The following is a 21,342-nucleotide window of genomic DNA, read 5'->3' on the forward strand; positions in this document are numbered from 1 at the left end:
GCCGGGCATCAGGATTGGCGGGTACAATCTCATGGTCCGGAGAGATCGGCAGATAGCGAGAAAGAAGCTCCCCCTTGGTGTTGGCACGGTCAAAACATGGTGAGCTGGTGCCGTTGATAGACAGCTCTGGGCTGACACCATTGAGAGCTGGGGCTGAGGACAGGCCAAGCTTAGAGGAGTCCATGTCAGTGGAAGAGCGCGATTCCAGACTCTTTCTGTATGGAGAGCCCTCACAGGGGCTGTAGGACTTGAGCTGAAGCAACTCCTGCTGCCTTTGACTTTTCTCCAGCTCCACAATGCTGATCTACAAACGCACACCAGAGGGAGCCATTACACCAGGAAACAGCCACTTTACAACACAGCTGAAATATCTAGGAAAATGTTTGTAACAGCAATTTATCAACCTGAAAGCTACATTTTATTCATAGTTTAGGTGACAACACTACTTTCAATATCTCTGAAGAGCCAGTAGGATGAAAGGGGGCGTCAGGATGGAACAGGAGGTCAGAGACCACAGCAAGTATGGAGGAGTGCACAAGAAGTGCAAGAATGATGCATCCAAGCATTTGGAAATTACTGGTACAAATTGAGGAGGTAAATTGTACCTGCAGCTCCAAGCAGTGTCTCTGTTTCTCAGAGATTTGTCTGCGTAGTGCCTGCTTCTCCTTCAACAAACTTTCCAGACACAAAGAGCCCCAGTCAAGCTTCAGCTCCTCACATCGAGACTTCAGCTGGAAACAGCAAACATACACCCATATTGTCATCCGTTTGCCTTACGAATGCTCTAACAAAGTGAAAGTTAATGTTAAGGCTTAAGTGCAAGGCTGTGTCATACACACTAGAGCTGAACCAGGACTTCAACAATTATTACTCAAATGCAAAACTGCAGCAATGGCAGCAGGTGTGAACAAGTGGAGATAATGCTGCAGCAAAGGGTGGAGGTCACAACAATATCCTTGAGGTCTCACCAGTAGAAGGCTGTGGTCTCTCAGTAAGGCCATGTCTCTCTCAAGCTGCTTCGTCTGCTCCTTCAGCTGACGGTTGTGGGCCGATATTTCCTTCTGGGCCTGCAGCAAGTCTTCCACAGTCAAGGCTTTCACTCCGAGCTGATCATCACACACAGACACACAGTCATTCACAGTGTCTTTCAGTTATAAGCACGTTACATCTGTAGAGCCACTTAAGATTTGTGAAAATCCTGTCTTTGCTGACCTCCAGTGGTTGAAGTAATAAAGCGGTGTAAACTGGGTGTGATCCCTGTAACCTAAAAAGTGTTGGGTGTTATCAAAGCTTCTACGTATCTGACCAAACTCAACATGGATGCTACACGTGTGTACAGATGCAACAGACTTACAGCTTTAACACTGCAGAAAACACCCAACACATGCTCTCCTTTTTCTCACATTCGGGTTTCGTTTCACCTTCATTAAAATATATTCATCTGCAAACAATATAAATGACAAAGAAGTGTAAGTTGCTCGGGTTGTCCTACCAGTAGCTCTTGGTATGTACTAGTTGTGAGTATACATGATGCAGCTGGAAATGCAAATAAATTAGGATTTCTGTGTATAGTTAATCAGAATCAGAATCAGAATGAGAAATCTGTTAATGTCCCGCAAACGGGGAAATTTGTTTGTCCCAGCAGCCAATGAACAGAATATTACAAAAGACAATAGCAAAAATAAACAATATAATTAAAAAGGTAAGAAATAGAATAGACGTATACACATATAAACATGATGTCCTCAACTGTGATCTAGAGAGCAACTGGGTAATAGTACCCACCTCGTCTAGTTTGGTCTGAAAGAGACCTTTGATCTTGTCCTTCTGAGACTGACAAACAGTGTGGAGTTGCTCCGCCTGGCCTGACAGGTCCCTGTGTTTTTGCTAGACAGAAAGGTAAACAAGACAACAAGTTAAAGGTCTGGCAAAAAATGCAAAAAAGTATGACAGTTATATCACTAATTATTATTTTATGGGAGGAGATCATGTGCTTGAATACACATATCTGTTGGTGTGATATGGAAGTAAATAGTTAAAAAGAAACTGCAGCAGTAGCAAATCAGTCTGTAATTAGCCTTTACCTTCTCCTGCTCTAAAAGCTGCTGCAGGTTGGAGCGGTACTGAGGAGTCTTCATGTGGGCCATGAACTGGAGGTATTGAACTTTGATGTTATCTGTAAAAAAAAAAAGAGATAGGTTGGGGACACAGAGGGAGCAAAAGACCAAACACAAAGTATACGTTATTAGTTGTGTTGTTGATGAAATAGAGCTTGACACCAAACAGACTAACAGACCACATTAAGGCCGATTAAGTGTTTAAAAACAAACTAAATGTATTAGATTAGTAACTGTTATCTGATCAGGCTTTTCCTCTTTGCATCTGATCTCCCATTTGTAGATTCAGCATCCCTCAATATCATGGATACTCTGAACACGGATACAGATTTGTCTGAGGTCTGTTATATTATGTCCGGTTTGACAAGAACTTTGAGCATGACAGATAAAATAATAATCTGAGTCTTCCTCAGCTCACCTAGCAGTTGTTGCAGACCAGGAGGAGTCGGGCTCAACAGCAGTTGACTAGAGGGATAGTGCTGGACCTTGGGAGGTAGCTGGTAGAAGGGACTCTGAGGTGGCCTGTATGCATCTGTACACACAAGAGCATATTTACGTCAATTTCTAAGCTAGACAGTAAAGACGTAAAGAGGATATAATTTTTTCTGTAATAAATGGCTGCTTAAGATCGATTGGTTTATTCAGAAAAGGCAAAACTGTTTTGTTTCGTGTCCTCTGACCCTGAGGGGGTGCCGCAGAAAGGGTCTTGGCATGCAGCAGATCCAAAGCGCTCTGGTTCTTCTTGTTTTTCTTCTCAGCGGCAGGTGCGGCTTTCTTGGGTCGACCACGTTTCTTGTTGTTCAATTTACGACCTTTGGACAGGAGTCGGGCTCTTCTGGGTTTGGCAGTGGGCTTGACCACTGTCACCAAGCTAGGACGCTCCTCCTCACCGCACGAGTCCTGTTGCTACACGCATAAACAAACACGAACATACATATTAAAATAATGAGCACAGAGAGCTAACCTCGTTGCGTTTATGTGTATAAGCCTCAGTATAGCAAAACCTAATGCACTTACAGTTAATTCACATTCATAAACTCGAGTCATCCGTTAATGTCCTACCTTGTGTTGTTCTTTAGGTTTTGTGGGTGTGGTGCTATTGCTTTTACTGTCCTTTGTATCCTTCTGCTGACGTCGCCTAGCTGCCTCTTGCTCTTCCTGATATGAGAAGAACCAATTAATTGCTTGACCCAGAAAAAAACAGCACAATGTCACTGTGAATTAAGTGAGGAATGGGAAGAACATGACTTACCCTGAGTTTAGGATTTTTGAGACTAGCAAAATAGTTTTCAAGCTGAAAGAAAAGGAAAATGTGGATGTTAGATACACACTTAACTGTAATATACTCTCATTTTACAAAACCACATACGTTTTAAAATCTTCATAAAAAAGTGCTTTACACCTCATTATATCTAAAAACACATTTGTAGATTTTAGACCCCGTTGTTTATGGTTTTTTTGGACCTTGTCATCTGTTTAAGGATTATAATCAACATAACAAATTACATCATTAATTCAGATTGTAAATTTAGAAAAATAACACAAATACTGTGGCATGAAAATGGCAGCGTGGTTTGTTTCATTTATCTTTCTGTGACGTTTTGAATTATTAATCTAGACTTCATGAGATCTTTGCCATGAGGTCAGCTGACTGTTGGCTGTAGGGTTTGTGGCAACTTTCAACAGAAGACCTGACAGGATGTACAGCTTTTGATTGGTTGTTCCACATTTTGTCACTTTTAGATTGATTTGCCTTTAGTCAATTACCATAACCCAAACCAGCCAAATGTCCATATTGGGACAAGTACACAGTTCCACTGTGGTAACATTGTAAGAAGTTACAACACTCATCACTTGGTGCAAATATGCCAGAAATCATAAAGAGAGAGGAGAGAGCAGCCAAATCTTCTTCAGTTGGTAACCTGGGAAGCCTGCCAGCTCTCGATGGGATTCCTACCTGTTACCAGGGATGACAATGCAAGAGCTTTACCCTTCTATCTATCTATCTATCTATCTATCTATCTATCTATCTATCTATCTATCTATTTTCTTGTATTTTCCATCTTGTCCTCTTTTGCTGCTATTGACTGAAAGCTACCAAACAAAATGTTTCTGCATTATTACAAAGACAAAGTATCTTGTGTCTTACTAAAACCCTCCTCAGATTGCTGACTCCTGAGACTGACTACTCATTAAGAAATTAACAGCTGTTATTATGGCAGCCTATCTCTCTAGGTTACACTCATGTCTCTAATGTATAATGTGTTTGTAGTACTCATCAAGTTCCTCTCTATTAGAAAGTCATTTCTCTGCATTCATAAGCGCTTCAGTACTTACTATGGTGCGGTCTATGGTATGCAGGTAGTAGGAAACTGGCTTCCCAGTCCAGGACACAGAGCCCCTGAGTGGAGAAAGCTCCACCACACGCATTATTGTGCCAATATCTATGGGACAGAAAGAAAACACACAGATTGGATGTCAGACACAAATCAAAGGAAATGTGGGACACTGAAATCTGTTTTTTTTACTAATGGTGGTACTTACCGCTCAAGTTTCGACTGTTTATTCTAAAATTTAAAGGTGCAAAAGGTTTGGAAGATACAATTTTCCCACCTGACAATAAAAAACAACAACAAACAGACAATATCAGTAAATACATCTTGTTCTGATAAATTACAAATACTGTAACAGTGGACACATACACTCGCTCCTAAGGCTCACTACATAACACGAAACACAATCACTTCCAAAGTAAGAGACAATGAACGTGGGTATAGACAAACTATACCCACATTTATCATATTGTCAAAACATAAAGTCAAGTGGCATAGTTGAGCTGTGAAGTCAAAGGTCAATTGCTTAGAGTTAACATGGTGGCTACTGGACATCATCAGCTATTGTTATTTAATCACCAAAGAGAACAGCTGAATAAACATTTTTTCCTGTGAACAGAAGCGTCACTCCCAGTTCAACCAACACAAGGCCATTAATATTATACAAACGACTGTCACAATAACGGAAGACTATTAGCAGCTGCCATTTAAAAGCCTTATTCCTCAACATTTGCTAAGTCATAAAATGTCCTATTTATTGCAGCTTATCAACCAAGTGTTCTGCAACACCAGTCAATTCATTACAATTTAAATGACAACTAAAGACACTGCACACTGTAGAGATTAAAGGACCAGGTGAAGATAACCCCCCACCTCCCATTTTATTGTGCTATGTAGGAAAAGTTTGCTGTTGTTAGTTACTTGAAGTATTTGAAGTGACAGTCTTGTGGATGTTATTACCTTAATGTGGTGCCTTAAAATAGCTCCCTAAATTTAGCTACTTTCCAGCATAAAAAGCCTTAAATCATGTGGTTGACAGGATGCATCACCTTAAGTATATCTGCAAGATTTTCCAGTTGAAAATCGACCTGTGTTTTATGCCTAAAACACACAAAGAATCCTGCATCTTCCTAATGCTGCATTAGATTTGTCTTTAGTTATGTCTTTGTGGCTTTTAAAGTTGTAATTTATGTGGTGCCTCAAAGGCTGTCACACCACGGCCTGTTGCTTGCTGGCCAACTTGGCAATCATTACAACGAATTATATGAATCTATAATTGACGCTTGCCAACCACTCCCTATTGATTATTTGATGTCATGTTGAAAAAATGTTGTGAAGTTGTGTTCTTGTTTTAGTGTGCATTTCTAGACTTACGAGTTGATATACTGCGTCTGTTTTTCAGAAAACTTTGGCTGCCAGTGGCTATAGTCCAAACGTTGCTGATCAGAAGAACTATTTGGTGATTAGCTAAAGAATACTAACCTTCCTTCATGTTAGCAAAACGCTCCTTCAGCTGGTGATCTACTTCTGGACCAAAGGCAAAGTTATTCACAAAAATTATACTGCAAGACAGACAGAGAAAGAAATATTTTAGAAAAACAGTTGGCAGTAAAAAGAAAACAACTTGAAAATCAAATTTTGAGAGGACTGTTTAATCATAATTCTGAAGACATTCAAGAGTTCAATAAAAAGCGTGTAAACTTTCTTCAAAATTTTTTGAAAGTAATATATATTTATTTATATATATATATATATATATATATATATATATATATATATATATATATATATATATATATATATATATATATATATATATATATATATATATATATATATTTTTTTGCTCTTTGCACCTACACATTGAATACAGTGTCAATAGAAATTATAATAACTAGTTGCACAATGGTAACATTTATTACAAGACTAAACCTTTCTTTAGTCATATGCGAAGTGATTGATTGCGTAACATTATCCAGTAGTTTCCTTCTATATACTGGAAATAAATATAAATGTTACTGCGGCCCGGCTTGGTCTACCACCTTGTGTTGGCAATTCTTTCCTTCCATTCTTCAGACAGAAAGTCACCCCTCTCCAGCTAAAAGAAACAGAGCAAAGTAAGGTTAAAAGTCCTGAATACACATAGATCTGAAGAACACCTAATATTTTAAAATTAGAGTAAATGCCACTAAGAGTCTACTTACTGTGTACTCCCCGTGTTTCTTCCCATACCATTTCATCCACTTTTTAAACTCTTTGTCCATGGTCTAAAAGACAGAGTGCGAATATCAATATCCTAACAAAATGACAATAAAAACAATACAAAACAGTACACGATGTGTGTGCTTCAGAGGCAGCTCCAGAAAGGAGTATAAGTGAGATAAAGAGGCTCTTCAGTAATTAATTGTTCACGAAAAATCTCCCGTTTCTTTCACTGGCATGACTCAATGCCTGTGTCTTTTACTATCATAAATAACTGAGCTTTTGAGTTGATTTGCAGCTGGTTAGGCAAACTGAAATCACGACACATTTGGACTAAGAATAGCCCCTTGGTGCAGTGCAAGAGTCCATGCTGGTGTGGGTGTGTTGCTACAGGGTAATGATGAGAACATAAAATGTTTACCAAAAAATCCAGTTCTGGCCAGACTACTGTGTATTTGCCAGAGCTGTCTGCAGTGGCAACCACACTGCGCCAACACAACAGTGACTGAGGAAGCGATGATGTTTGAGACAGAGCATGTTGTCTGTCTAAATGCAGACACTCTTGCCATCTCTGCTCCCTTTCTGGAACTATAGCCCTCTGGTCCAGTGAGGTGTTTATGTAGTTACCTCTGCATAGGTAGCTGGAATGTCTGCTTTCTCTACCCCATAGTAGTGTTTACAGTTGGTTGCTGCTGCAACCTGCAGCACTACCTGTCCCACTCCTGCAAATAAGAAACAACAGGTTTATGTTCAGTAGCTGGGTTTACATAATATTACACACTAATAATTGGAATAATAGCCCAATCAAAACAAAAATGCCTCATGAAAATAACTAGGAAAAGGCCATAATCTAGTCTTTTCTCCTGAACTAGAATCAAAATCCAAATCACCTGGAGTTTTGTATAAATTTGGCCTAAATCCAATGAAAGGTATCACAAAAACAAAATTAAATTTTTGTTATTTGTTTGTCAGTTGCTGCAATGATCTTTGTCACCAAAAAATGTTCCTTTCTGAGAGGCTCTAGGTGCTAAACCACCCATAATGTTCAAATTTCATTCAAATAATCGCGTTTTTTAGTAAGATAAATGCTAAATTCAATTACAGGGAGCTTCGTAACTAATCAAACACATTTCAGACAGATTAAATGGTTCACGGCAGGCCGAACTAATGTGAATATATCCAAAAAAAGACTTATTCTGGCTAAACGCTTTAAGAATATAAACATGCATCTTATCGAATCATTCTAAATAGTGTCCGCGAAAGCTGATAATCTCCAGTCAGAATGATTGAAATATTATTGAAATTTTGTCCACGTAAGCACAGCTGTTGTTCTTTTAAAATCAAGACGCCAATATTTCTTAAATCATTAGTTATTCATCGAAAGTGAACCAATGAATATATGACATATCAGAAAGGAACCACACAGTGCCCATTTCCCTGTTTGTCCACCCAGTGTCCTTTGTCTTTTTTGTGTTATGTAAAAACAGCACTGGATCAGTTCTTTCTGAAACCTGGACATCCTACTATAACAGCTGACTAACCACTGCCAAGGTCAACAAAGGTGTCATCTTCCATCATTTCCATCTCATCGATGATCTGAGACACCAGGTCGAAAGAGGTCTCTCCGTACACCTCAGGGGAGAAGGGCTCATAGTTGTTCAGCTTCTCTGGGTCTGTCACTGAGTGGTTGTACACCTGCTGCAGGATGTGTCTCAGCAGCCCGTTGGAAGGACGCTTGTTCAGCTTCATGGGCTGGGTGGTCCCCTTCCACTATAAGATTGGATTATAAATGTAGTGACATGATTAGTATTTAAATCAAATAAAATAAATGAGTGTGTGTCAATAATCAAATAATACTGGACTTTCTGGATGTTTTATAGGAAAAAACTCAAACTCAAGATAGCAATTGCTCTGATGAAATTTGTGGTGAATAACAACAAGCAAAACTATAATCATAAATACATATATTGAACCTTTGTCTTAAGCAGTGTGAGGTCGAGTGTAGCACAGATTCAAAGAAACACTGGCACATACTCACACTACACCATTACAGTGTTGTTCATTTCTACTATTTTCACATTCATTGCACAAGAAAACCTCCACACATACAAACTCACCAGCTGGTGAATGCTGTCGATGGCCCTGTTGTACTTGTCACAAAGCCTCTGCATACTCTCGAAGCTGTGAGAGTAACACAAGACAAAAAATAAATACCATCTAAATACTCATTTTGTAAAAGATAAAAACCCAACTTGTCAGACTAATGGTCTATTTTACAGGCTATTCATTCACCAACCAGCCTGACAGGATGAAAGTGTTGACACTGCAAGAAGTCTTTTTTTGACTGTTTCAAAGATTTTGGACAAGTCCTTTTCATATGTTTTTTAGTTTGCTTGTTTTTTTTCAGTGACACAAACAAGGGCTTTTCATGCTGAACTTAGCCCAGGATTAAAGCATTTCTTAACCTGAGGCTAAGGGAGCTGTGGGCTCAGGCTATGAAAGCAGTGTTATACCTCAGTTTTTTAGAATATGCACCATAAGAAACGCACTTTGACCTGACCCTAGACTCACCTCTTGGTGTCATAGTCAATGAGTACATAGTTTTCCATTGCCAGTTTGAGGTCTGGGATCTCCTCACACACCCACCTAAAGAAAGCAAACACATACAATCATCACTAGATCATACAACTGAAACAGTCACACACTGTGGCCCTCATTTATCAAACGAACGTACGGCAGAAAACCGCGCATACGACCATTTCCACGCAAGTTCCGGCATTTATCAATTTGGACGTGAGCGGACACTACGATCAGATCTCACGTCAGGTCTGAGCTTGTGTACGCAAATCTGAGTCTGGGGATTTGTGGTGCAGCACAGCAAAATCTGGCTGAGTCTGAAAATAATTATCAAACAAACCTCAGCTGTCATTAAGCATAAGCAGTCACATATTTAGAAGAGATCAAAACGGATTATTAAAACGAATAAAACAAAATAAAAAAAATGTAATTAAAAAAAAGCCCACGTTTTTACTGATACCACTTTTTTGTAAAATAAAATATGATAAGCTAAATAGCCTAACATGACAACTAATTAACGGAATACCTATTAACCCCGCTGGCAAACCCTGTTACAGAGCAGGAACGCAGATTCAATAGTGCGCACACACGCACACGGGTCACAGTGGAGCGCTGCTTCGGGTTGCTGAAGGGCAGCTGGCTCCATCTCGGACCAGCAGGGGGAATGCTGCTGTATACCCCAGTGAAAGTGTGCGATATTATTTCGGCCTGTTCAGTTTTGCACAACACTGCATTAGTGAACAGAGTGCCTTTGATGTGCCGGCGCTGCCAGGAGACTGATCTCCATCTTGGAAAAGTTTCTCTTCTTGCCAGTGCTTCTTCTCTCCATGTTTGACCTCAGTGGGCGAGGCCTCCGAACCAGGAATATTTAAGGGCGTAACATGTTAATGACGATCGAATTCAGCCAGCGCATTTATCAAGACCCGATCACTCGTACACTGGAATTGGTCAGATACGAATGTTTCATTAATCACACGTGTGTCCTGTCGTAAGACCAATTCTGCGCTCAGATCTGCACCCGTTTTCATGCAAGATTGATAAATGAGGGCCTGTGTGTGTGTGAATGTGGAAATATACATGTGTGAGCAGAGTCAGAAAGAGGTCACTTACCGAATGGTCTCGATGATTTCATGAGCAGCATCATGGTGTTTATCCTGAAATCACAGGGGGAGACAATATAAAACACCTCTCAGTGTGACCCATTAAAGTGAACACGCCACAAAATACAGCCTCCAAAAAGACCATAAAGTTTAATAATCACCTCCAAAAAATAGTCTCTGCAAAAACTGAACATTATAGCCTTCATAACAGTAGGTTTATTGCGGAACTGTTTTATGACACCCTAATGGTTTAAGATCGGTGTACCTAATACACAGGGAATTGAGTGTATAAAAGCTCCAAAAAGTCCAAAACACTGTAAATCTTCCCTTAAAACATAAAAAAAAAAATCAGGTACCACTGTGGAAGAAGAGGAATACCAGCAGCATTTTACTCAACCAGCAGTAGGCAATCCATGAACTGCACCGACTCCCAAATCTTTTTTAATTTAAGTATATGTAAATCAACTTTACCACTTACTTCAGCCTTTTTGAAATACATGTACATGTAGTATAACAATCATCTTGAAATCTACTGCTATCATGCCTAACAAATATGACCCAAAGAAAATGAAATAAAAAGGATAACACAGGATATCATATCACCAAAGTATATGAATAAATATTTCCTTGCTACGTGTCATGGTGAGCAGAGTTAAGAGAACAGTAGAAACTGATTTAAAAAATGCGCACAATGAAACTAAATTCTTTCCACTTTCAGGTAACCACAGTGCAATGACCCCAACATATTGCTGTATGGACCAGTCTTTTACAGACCTTTTATACTGGAGATCATGTGGAAAAAAAGGTAAATTAACTGGTAAATGGACTTGCATTTCCATATCACTTTTCCAGTAGGGGTGTGCCAAAATATCGATACTACGATATATCGCGATATTTCGTCTTGAGGTACATTATCGAAACACTGGTGCCAAATATCGATATTTAAAAATGTAAAAAAAAAATATATATTTTTTTTTTGGCCCACCACCACCACCACCCCTTTTCGGAGGACAGCTTTATCTTTATTCAAACATAGGTAACAACCAAATAAAATAAAATAAAATGGTTTAAGTAGCTCTGAAACCCACACATATAGATATTTAATGATAGTTGTAGTCAGTGTGTGTGTTAAGAAGAGTCACTGTGCAATATACTCTTTGTTTACTTGGCTGTCATTCATGTGAAATTGATTGACAATGTTTTGTAATTCCTGTGAAATGGATTCAGTGCAGTCAATAAATTCTGAATTTCTTCAGTGACACAGATATCGTGATGTATCGTGGATGAAATTCGTGGCAATATATCGATTATCGCAGAATCGCTGTATCGTCATATTATCGTTATTGTGGGCAAAATATAGTGATAGTATCGTATCGCGAGGTACCTGGTGATACCCAGCCCCATTTTCCAGTCAACTGACTACTGAAACCAATGACCTTCCGATTACTGGACCGACTCTACCTCCTGAGCTATAGCCGCCCCGTGGTATCAGATACCACAGGCTGACCAGAGACGTATACTATTTCTAATATAGGTTATCTCAAGATAGACTGATGATGGTCTATGAACCAAAATGTTGTTGTCATTAAACTTAGTTGCAAGTGAAGTTGACAGTGTGCAGGACTTCATTGCAAGACTTCCAACTGTGTTGCTTATTTGCTGATTTTATGGGTTGCCAGTGAAGGACAAGAATAGCCTAAATGGTACAGTGAAAATCTCGTCCAAAATAAATGGAGCAGAGCAAAGAGACTTGTCTCCCTCTGGGAGAAACAGGTGGCCCAGAAAGTGAATGAATTAGCCAATCTGACCATGCGCTGTCCTGTGAATTCACTGTAATGCCCTCAGGCTGGCATTTTAATGTGCCCCTGAGGAGAACAAATTGCTCAGCCTACTGTAAGTCCTTCACTCCTTCTACTATCAGGTTACTAAATGCCAACAAAACTTGGTTAGTAATATGACATAACAAGATGATTTATCTTCTATACTGCTGCTTGCGTTGTCCTTGTATTGACCCATGTATGTTGATCATTAGCCTCTGACACTGAACTATCTTGCCTGGGAGTTTTGCAGTTGTAGGTATGGACCGGGTTAGCTGAAAATGAAATACACTTCTTGGCACGAATAAAGTTGTCTGCATCTAAATACTCAGGCACTGTCAGTGTATATAACACGTACGGTCTATTAAATTTACCTGTACATTCATTCACAGAGTGCTTGGATAAACCTACATTTTTTGTATGAAAGGCATTCTAATGGGTTGCAAATCAAACCTACCACGCCTTAATCTAGAATCAATGTGGCTTTATGTGACACATCTTAAATTCGAATTACTCATGTCTGAACTATGGGGTCAGTTTACAAACACACAAAGAGTCCATAATGTGTTGGAATCTGAAGAATTGAAACAGACAAAGCAAAAACTTTAAGGAGAAAAGGACAAGGAGAGCAAGCTTTAGTGTTTCCCTTTTGTGGCAATAATGCAAACTGGGGCTCCAGCAGTAAAACAATCTCTACTACACATGATTATGATTTATTATATTGATCCCATGCAGGGTATCTATAGTTGGAAATCTTAGCTGGAGTGTGCTGAAAAGCTCTGTGGGAGCAATAGGACTCAAGTTACACCCAAAGCGCAGCCAGCCTGAGCTTGTTGCCTGTGCTGACCCACTGACCCACTTTCTGTCTCCTGCTCCAGTGCATTGCCAAGGAGAGCCTCTGGTGGAGGGAAAGAAAAGAGGAAAGGGGGAGAGGAGGGGAAATATGAGGGCAAAAAGGAAAGAAAGCGAAAGCAAGACGATCTAGAAACCGGGGAGAGTGAGGGGGCCAGAGAGGGGAGGGGAAAGCTGGTATTTGTCAGCTGTTTGAGGCCTGGCACAGCAGCCACAGCTAACAGCTCACAGCCTGGAGCTCCCAGCTTCCCGCTCAATACTGCCCGCCACTACTACGCAAACTTCCGCCAACGCTCAAACATGCATGCGCACACTCAAATATGCATAGTAACACAGGAAATCTCCTACTATTTCTGTCAGCACGATGTTCCAGTTTCAGCTTCATTATCAGGCTAGCTACGAGCTGTGCTGCTAATAAGCAGCATGAGCAACAAATCGTGGACAGACTGTGCTCCATTAAAAAGAGAGGTATAAAAGGTGTGTGAGGGTATGAAAGAGACTGTCTGAGTGAGCGAATGAGACGGCGAAAGGGGGGAGGTCACCTGCTCACACAAAGACGGCACACAGCAACACCAGCACAGAACTGCTGCTAAAAATAAACACTGTCTGAAAGCGAGTCAGACAAAAAGAACAGGAGACCCTCCTCTTCCCCCACTGTGGGTACACTGACGCATGTACAACTCCTCCTCTTTACAACACCTCTTCAGTCAATCTCTCCTAACATCAGCGTGACGCATCGTGGGTGAAGGGGTTTTACGCTACACCCCGCTCCACTACGTATCACTCGGCAGCCCACGAGAACAAATGACTAAGGCAGGCGTGTCAATTTCCTCACTTTTGCTTAGCACTAAATACAACCAATTTGCTTGGTGGCAAACTAACGAACAGACCATCAGTCTCTGATGGAAACAGATATTACTAGCTTATGTTATCCGTCTTCCAAGCAGTGAATAGAAACACTGTGCATTAAAGTTAGTTTTTGAAGCAAACTACAAATATGACTGTGGCCTTTTGTTTTTTCATTTCGGTACTGCAGCCACACATGAATCCTAATAATTATGCCGAGACGCCACTGATTTTTCTGAAAATAATTTCAGTGCTGTAAATAACAGGTAAAGTGTACAGGTGAACACCATCCCGAAGACACTCAGCAGTACTTACAGCAACACGTCTCTTAAATGCTATGTAGGCCTGGATAAGTGTGCACACCCACAACCAGATGGACAAAGAGCTGCACCCCACCAGAGGTGCTCTTCATATGGAAGCATTTATAGATGCACAGATGTGGGGATTTAATGAGACGGGAGGAACACAGAGCAAGCGAAAGAAAGAAAGAAAGAAAGAGTATTTTTATGGGCTTCATTCTGGTTGTGGGATTACAGTAACGCGCCTTATACAGCAACAGCCATGTTGTGTGTAACACAGACAGTACTGTGTTCATGCTCTGTGGGTGAGATAGCCAATCTTTAATGCTCTGTGGGAGTGAAGAATGAATCGACATGGAGTGGGATCTGTTGCATCCAGCAGGCAGATCAACAAGGGAAAAAACTTATTATAAATGTAACTGGAAAAAATAAACACTGGAGCACAGATACTGGCATGTGCTTTTGAATTCTATTAATAAAACATTGCTGAATACAAGCAGCCTCTTCTATCTTCCTCCCTGTTGGGTTGACCATATGGACATGAGAGGAGGAGAGACGAGAAAGACTGTCTTTTCCCCATTGAAAACAGGAGGAGAGCGCCACATGAATAAGCTCCATATTGCAGAACTCCACATGCGGGACCATCAGCTGTTTCTAATTCAATGTACGACAGCTATCCCCATTATAAATAGCTAAGCATGCAGGTCAACAGTATATTCACATCAAGAGTATAAATAAATGACATGCTTGCTCTTGTTTTTATCCTCTCGGACCATGACATAAGGAAATCGACAGGGCAATAAATCCAGCAGGGTGGAGGAACTGTGAGAGTATTATCAGACTCTGGCCGGGTGCAAAGGGAGGGTCAACTTTGTCAGCCAAAGCAGAAAGGAGCGGCTGATTACATCACCAAGTAACTCTGACTAAGAGACTTGAAACTCATTCAGATCATATTGTGATGACGGGATGAACACTGAAATTACCCAACTGTCAGATTCGGTGTAGTGTGGGTGGAGAGGAGCTGTACCGAACGACCCCACAGACATTCTGAGAAATTGGCTTTTTTTCAGTCAGTACTCACTGTCTCACCGCAATTACTATAAATGAGAAACACAGTTTAAGTTAACTATATACAACACTGAAAAAAAGACCACAAAACTTGCAACCACTTCCTTTTCCGTTTCTCTGTCTCCAATGAGTCAACTGCAATCACCCACTGACGTGTTGACAGCATGCTAAATGGAAATAGAACTAAGGGAAATGAAGTCCATTTCTGGGCAAGCAAGCATGACTATTTCTCTCTTATGAACGGACGGATCAGGGATCAAAATGGATGCATAGAGTTCAGACTACCAAACACAACCAGCTGGTCTCAATCATAGGGACGTCATGAGATAACAACACACAGACAGCACTGGAGGAATGTATCGAGAAAACACAGACCAAACAAAGTTCACACACACTTTGTATATAATCTCTACATCGCTATGTGCCCTGTGCGATTATCCACCTTTATCATGTGGTGAATCAAAGGGTAGAAAAACAGGTATAGCACACTTATGAACGACTTTGTTCTACTTAAATGTGTTTCTGTGAGACCATGAATGGTCATAATCGAGACAGTTTGGACAAAAACTAAGTCACAGTGAGACTGACATTATCCTGGATGTGGAGGGGGGCTCCGATTTCAAAACATCTTGTTATGACTGTCAATATCGGGGTTACCGATACAGTTGTCGCTGCCTACTGACGTTAACGTTACTCTGGTGAAATGTACCGCAGTCACTATGTTACTGTGTTCTGGGAATCATTAATGGTATAATACATGATCGATATAAAGATCAGTCTTCGTTGTTAGCTGTTACACCATGTCTGTCACCGTCCCGACCAGTATGACCTGACTCTCAGGACGAGCGTGCCATGGCTCCTGCATGCTAGCCAACGTTAGCAAAGAGCTAGCTAACAAAGACAAAATCAGATACAAAATCTAAATCTGCACCCGCGGGGTTTTGAGGTGTAACACTTACGTATACTGGTAATGGCCACGGATAGCCTGCAGGTTCTGCTCCAACCGGCGATTTGAGCTTGAGCTCCAGCTTTTCTCCCATTCTACACTTCACGGCGGCTTGGCTGTTATAGATAGCTAGCTAGCTAGTAACTGCTCTCTGTTAGCCAGCTGGTCGGTTAGCGAGCGAGCTACAACGTGAACATTTTGTAAGAAAAAAACGTTGAAACGCGCGGAATAAAAAATACGTCGATGCTCGTTGCGAGGTAAACACACACACAGTACGGCCGAGTGTATGAATGTATCTGCCTCGGGTTTATATTTTGAATAAAATGCCTGTTTATGTCCACTGGCAATAACACCTCGTCCGTATCGCCGCCATCTTGCCCGGCATGAATATATATGGCAGGGGGCCACTGGTACCAGAGGGGACACAGACGTCACCAACGGGACCGTGATCTCAGCGCGTGGGCCAGCAACACCGAGCACGAGCGTTCAACCGTCCCACAGCGCGTGAGAGTGAGCGCATGGTTTACATCACGACTGTTTTCCGGAGCGAGTGGAGTTGGACCATAACAGTATAACTTCTATTTTAAGCCAGGGTGATGCTATGATCCCAGAAAAAATCCCCAATCAAAACAATCACTCAGACTAACCAGCCTTCAATAAATGTTTGGTTTAGTAGCCTATTAATACACTTTATATGACTGGTTGAAATGTATTAAGAACTTTACTAAGCTTTATTAAGCACTGGGTTATTAAGCTTTATTTAGCACTGCATCTGTTTTTTGTCCATAATCGCTGACTTCCACTGACAGGTTTTTTTGGCACACAATTAGGACACTGCAAACACATTTTCAGACATTACCCATGTAATTATACATTGTTTATTTGGCTCAGTTGCTCTTAGTATTATACTATCAGCTTCTGGCTGAATAGCTGCATGCTACAGCAGAAAGTTCATTAAGTGCAACACACATGATCAGAAAATGGAGCACATATGTTTACATCAGCTTGGAGATCTCCCTGTTCTTCTGCCTCTTAAAGGCACACTATGTAATTTTGGATAGGAAATTCAAACTCAGAATTTTCATCTCATCATCCCATTTTATCCTTTCACGGGCATATTCACATTGCTGGGTGTTTGTTAGTGTACATGATTAACTTAGCCTGCATGTCTTTGGACTGTGGGAGGAAGCCAGAGTACCTGGAGAGAACAATCGCAAGCTCTGCACACATCCCAGCCGGGTGTCGAACCCAGGAGCTGAGAGGCAACAGTGCTATTTTAAAATATTACTGAGGTAATGAGAAAATTTGTGTACATAAGTGAGTAAACAAGCCGTTATCAGACTAAAATAAAGCCCCCAGAACACCATTTTAAGCTCGAAAAGTGGCAGGGTCCGCCAAATTTAAACAAAGTAAAACAGTAAGAAATGTGTTGTTCTTTAAGGTCAGTTTGTGTGTTCAGTTTATTTCAGACAAGAAATCGAAGAGTTTGTTTATATGTGTGTTTAGGCTTAAGATCAGTCAAAAATGTTTGTTAAAATTTCTTTCCAGAACTACACAGTGCTCCTCCAAACATCTGGAGAAAGGACTATCATTATGTTTTCAATAAATCCCCCCAAACACATCTCTTTTCATAGCAGCCCTGTAGTCCTGTTGAAGATAGCAGTGCGTGCCGGTGAGTCAGTAAGCACAACACCTTGGTCCTAGAACTGGCGTGCAAATATGGAATGCACACACCTATTAATATTGATTACACTTGTGTGTGATAAGTAAAAATATCAGCTGGGAGAGAGGTTCAGTAGATGGGCTGCAGAATGGCCCACAGCAAATTATTTTGGGGCTGTGTGGAGTTTTTCCCCTGTATCCTGAGGGTTTACTCCTGGTGCTCCTTTTTCAGATATGAATTAGGACTTCAGAAAGTCTTTAAAATGTGTTTTTTCTTGATGTTTCTTTCTTGTCATTTACTCCAAGAGGAAGACATCAATAAATACTGATTTTTGACTGCACGTACGTCTGCTGCTCCTGCAGAAAGTGGATGTGAATGCTGACAGCTGAAATAAATTGTTGGGAAAAATCTGAAAGCTCAAATTCATCGCAATGCATTACTGAAATGTTACACTGGGAGATTTGGAGGCTGAACATTATAACTCACAGAAGCTGAGAGCGGAAATGCATTGCAGGAAAAGCTAGAATGTAAAGTGGAAACCTTAGAACGATGAAAGAAGAAATTGTTTGTATGAGTTTCGCACAGATCAGCTGCATTGCTTTGGAACATAAAATTATTGATAGAGGAAAGAGAGCAAGGCGCTGAATGCTTAACCAGCATCTACACCTCGTAACACAGACAGACATCTAGTTGACCTTTGATACCTGCACACAAATATTTACAGGCACACAAAGACAAACACACGACACTCTTACAATTCACGTAAAGCATGCCCGCATTCTCAGACTGTTTGAGCTATCGGCTTCTTTAGGTGATGTAGTTCAGCTTCCAACTCTGCCAGTTTTACATTTCAACTTCCAGCTGTATTTCCGTAATGCCTCGCAATACTTGTGCAATGGTAGAATAGTACCACAGAAGTCCGTTGCATAACAATTTCCTGCGCTGAAAGACAAGTCTGAGGTATAGGTTGCAGTTTTTAATCTATTAAGAGTGGTCAAATTCATAGTTATTGGGAGAACACAAATTCAAATGCAAGAATGAGTGGACAGGTGACACTACAAAATGACATTTCAAAAGCTCATTAATCTAAAATGTGGGTGACTGAGTAGTTGTACAGTATTATTTATAAGGTTTAGTCATGCACGGCCTGAATGTGGCCTGAGATTGTAGTTGAAAAACTTCACCATCAACTGTGAAATCAAGTTAAAAATTCATACTACTCTATTGAACTGTACGACGAACATCGAAACCACCTGACTTACTTCACTATCTGGGCCCAAATAGCTTACAACATATATTTTTTTGGCTTAATCTGGACCTTTGCGTGTTTTTGATTGGTGATTTATAATGAGACCAGAGGCCTGTACTGCGAAGGGGGCTCAACATAGCCAGGCTTTGTGCTCATGATGCAGCTCAACAAAGCCCCAAGTCCCCAAACAGAGTTAAACGGTACTGCGACGGTGGTTATCAACTTACTTTGTCAAGTCCGGTTCTCTGCTTTGTGCTCTGCGCGCGTACATGTAAAAGGGGGCGTTTGACGTCATATTATTCTACTTCCGTGCGAAAATGGATCGATCCCGGGCCACATATTTTACTCAAGATGAGCAGATTCTTATTATGCAGGACTATGAAGAATTCAAGGACACAATCACGGCAAAAAGTAACACTGTCGCCGCCAGTAGAGCGAGGGAGGGCTGCTGGCAGAAAATAGCTGACCGTGTAAATGCGTAAGTTAACAATGATTAATATTAAGATAAATATTATATTAAGCCCTTAGTGTTTTAATTTCTGAAAGCTCAACATTGTGCAACTTTTACATATTAACCCTCATCCATTTAAAAAATAAATACACTGAAGTAACAACTATCTTTTTTCATTTTTGAATGATGTCTATATTGTTTTCACATTTTACTGATCTCAGTTATAGAATGCGCGTGTGTGTTTTATTGAAAGCGAGGCTGAGTGTGCGTAGGCTCGGTGTTTTTTTTTTTTTTATTACTGTGTCGGGATGAACAAGCAAATGTAGCGACTGTCCCTGTACAATGACAATAAAGAGCTTCCTGACAGTGAAAATCGCTCAAGCCTGTAAGATTTGTGTTTGGGTGTACACTGCCCTACAACGGGTGAAACATTGATCAGTTCATCAGTTTATTCAAGCCACATCAAAGAAATAATTAACTTTGCTCATTATCTGTGACAAATAAATACTAGGTTGGCCTAATTAATATTTCATATTGCATTTTATTAAGATGTGGAAGCAGCAGTCGGACATGGCAGCAAGTTAGAGCCAAATACAAACACATCATTCAAAGTGGTATGTAGCCAAGCTGCCCCATCATTTTGTCAGTGTGGATAACATACTGTTTCCCATTTTATTTTAATATATCACTATCTTAAGCCAACAGGAAGAAGAATGAAAAGGGGAAGATTTCATTATGCAAGCAAGTAATACTGATGATGTAGAGGGGTATGAAAGTAGCCTACATTACCAGATATTTTATAGAATCCTTCCTTAACAAGCATTGTGCTCAAATGACTTGGGAACACTACAAACACGCAACACGCAGTGTTCTTGCTCAGATTTGCTGCATCACCAACTGAATGTAAAAAGGTTCCCGTGGCAAAAAAAATGAAGGGCTACACAAACAGTTTGCCTTACAGTGAGCGCACAGCTTCTTCGAGTGGCATTCCTGACACTCGGCTCAATAAGTGAGCAAATGTTCCGTATTCCCTCGGCTGAAAATCTATATCGCTCATAGAGAATTTCATCAGGAAATGCCAGCGGATCAGCGCGATCTCGAAGAAGCCGCTCACATCGTAGTGCTGCCAGAATTATTCTTGCTCCCAGGTCCACCGGGTTCTCAATGAATGGTGACGCCATCTCCGAATGATTTACACAGTGAAACAGCGGCGCTTTTATAGCCGATTTTAAGCTGAAACTCTGAACATAACCTGGTCGGGACCAGGTTATGAGCTAAGCATAAGTTACCATGGTGATCTAGCCGGGTTAAAAGAGAGCCACCTTTGTAGTACAGGGAAGCCTGGCTTTAGACTCAACATACCTCGCTAACCCACTAAACTGGCTTCGCAGTACAGGCCTCAGGATGTGGCATGAGCAATAACATCATCGGTGCAGCGAAACAATCCTCCTCCTGTGAAAAGTGTCACTGAAGGTCATAACATGAAGCTCCCTGTCCCACACAGAGACACAGGATCTATTACAGGGGAGAAGACACCAGCACTGCAGAAATAGAGAGAGGTGATCAAGATGAAAAACAAATGTTTATCATCGAGATTACTGGCCGGATTTGGCAGTAAATCGGCAGACCTGGTTATTGCTCTGAGCTTCCAGCGCTGGTCTGTGGACACAAGTGTGCTCGCTGCTCTACACCATGAACACAACATTAATAAAACTCAGAGAAGGCTAGAGACGGCAGTGCGATGAGCGCAATCATTTTCCATTATACTGCATTAGTTGATTTAGTCTGAAGTCATGGGCAATAGCACTTACAGATGAACCTT

At 40.8% G+C, this 21,342-nt stretch overlaps 1 protein-coding gene across 1 annotated transcript in view; it reads right to left on the reverse strand.

Annotated features, from left to right (window-relative positions):
* dot1l (DOT1-like histone H3K79 methyltransferase) overlaps positions 1–16,561 on the reverse strand; it is a 23,316-nt gene extending 6,755 nt beyond the window's left edge. Inside the window, exons 1-20 of the mRNA XM_030433609.1 lie at positions 16,171–16,561; positions 10,340–10,383; positions 9,224–9,298; positions 8,770–8,833; positions 8,194–8,422; positions 7,280–7,374; positions 6,655–6,717; positions 6,493–6,548; positions 5,933–6,012; positions 4,662–4,730; positions 4,455–4,561; positions 3,370–3,411; positions 3,180–3,275; positions 2,798–3,023; positions 2,536–2,649; positions 2,085–2,176; positions 1,786–1,887; positions 969–1,106; positions 606–731; positions 8–304 (exon numbers count right to left, since the gene is read on the reverse strand). Coding sequence (XP_030289469.1) covers positions 8–304; positions 606–731; positions 969–1,106; positions 1,786–1,887; positions 2,085–2,176; positions 2,536–2,649; positions 2,798–3,023; positions 3,180–3,275; positions 3,370–3,411; positions 4,455–4,561; positions 4,662–4,730; positions 5,933–6,012; positions 6,493–6,548; positions 6,655–6,717; positions 7,280–7,374; positions 8,194–8,422; positions 8,770–8,833; positions 9,224–9,298; positions 10,340–10,383; positions 16,171–16,251 — 2,196 coding nt within the window. The 5' untranslated portion in view covers positions 16,252–16,561. The remainder of the gene's footprint in view (positions 1–7; positions 305–605; positions 732–968; positions 1,107–1,785; positions 1,888–2,084; positions 2,177–2,535; positions 2,650–2,797; positions 3,024–3,179; positions 3,276–3,369; positions 3,412–4,454; positions 4,562–4,661; positions 4,731–5,932; positions 6,013–6,492; positions 6,549–6,654; positions 6,718–7,279; positions 7,375–8,193; positions 8,423–8,769; positions 8,834–9,223; positions 9,299–10,339; positions 10,384–16,170) is intronic.
* Positions 16,562–21,342: the final 4,781 nt, after the last annotated feature.

Source organism: Sparus aurata, chromosome 11, assembly GCF_900880675.1.
Source record: "Sparus aurata chromosome 11, fSpaAur1.1, whole genome shotgun sequence".
In the NCBI taxonomy this organism is placed as follows: domain Eukaryota; kingdom Metazoa; phylum Chordata; class Actinopteri; order Spariformes; family Sparidae; genus Sparus; species Sparus aurata.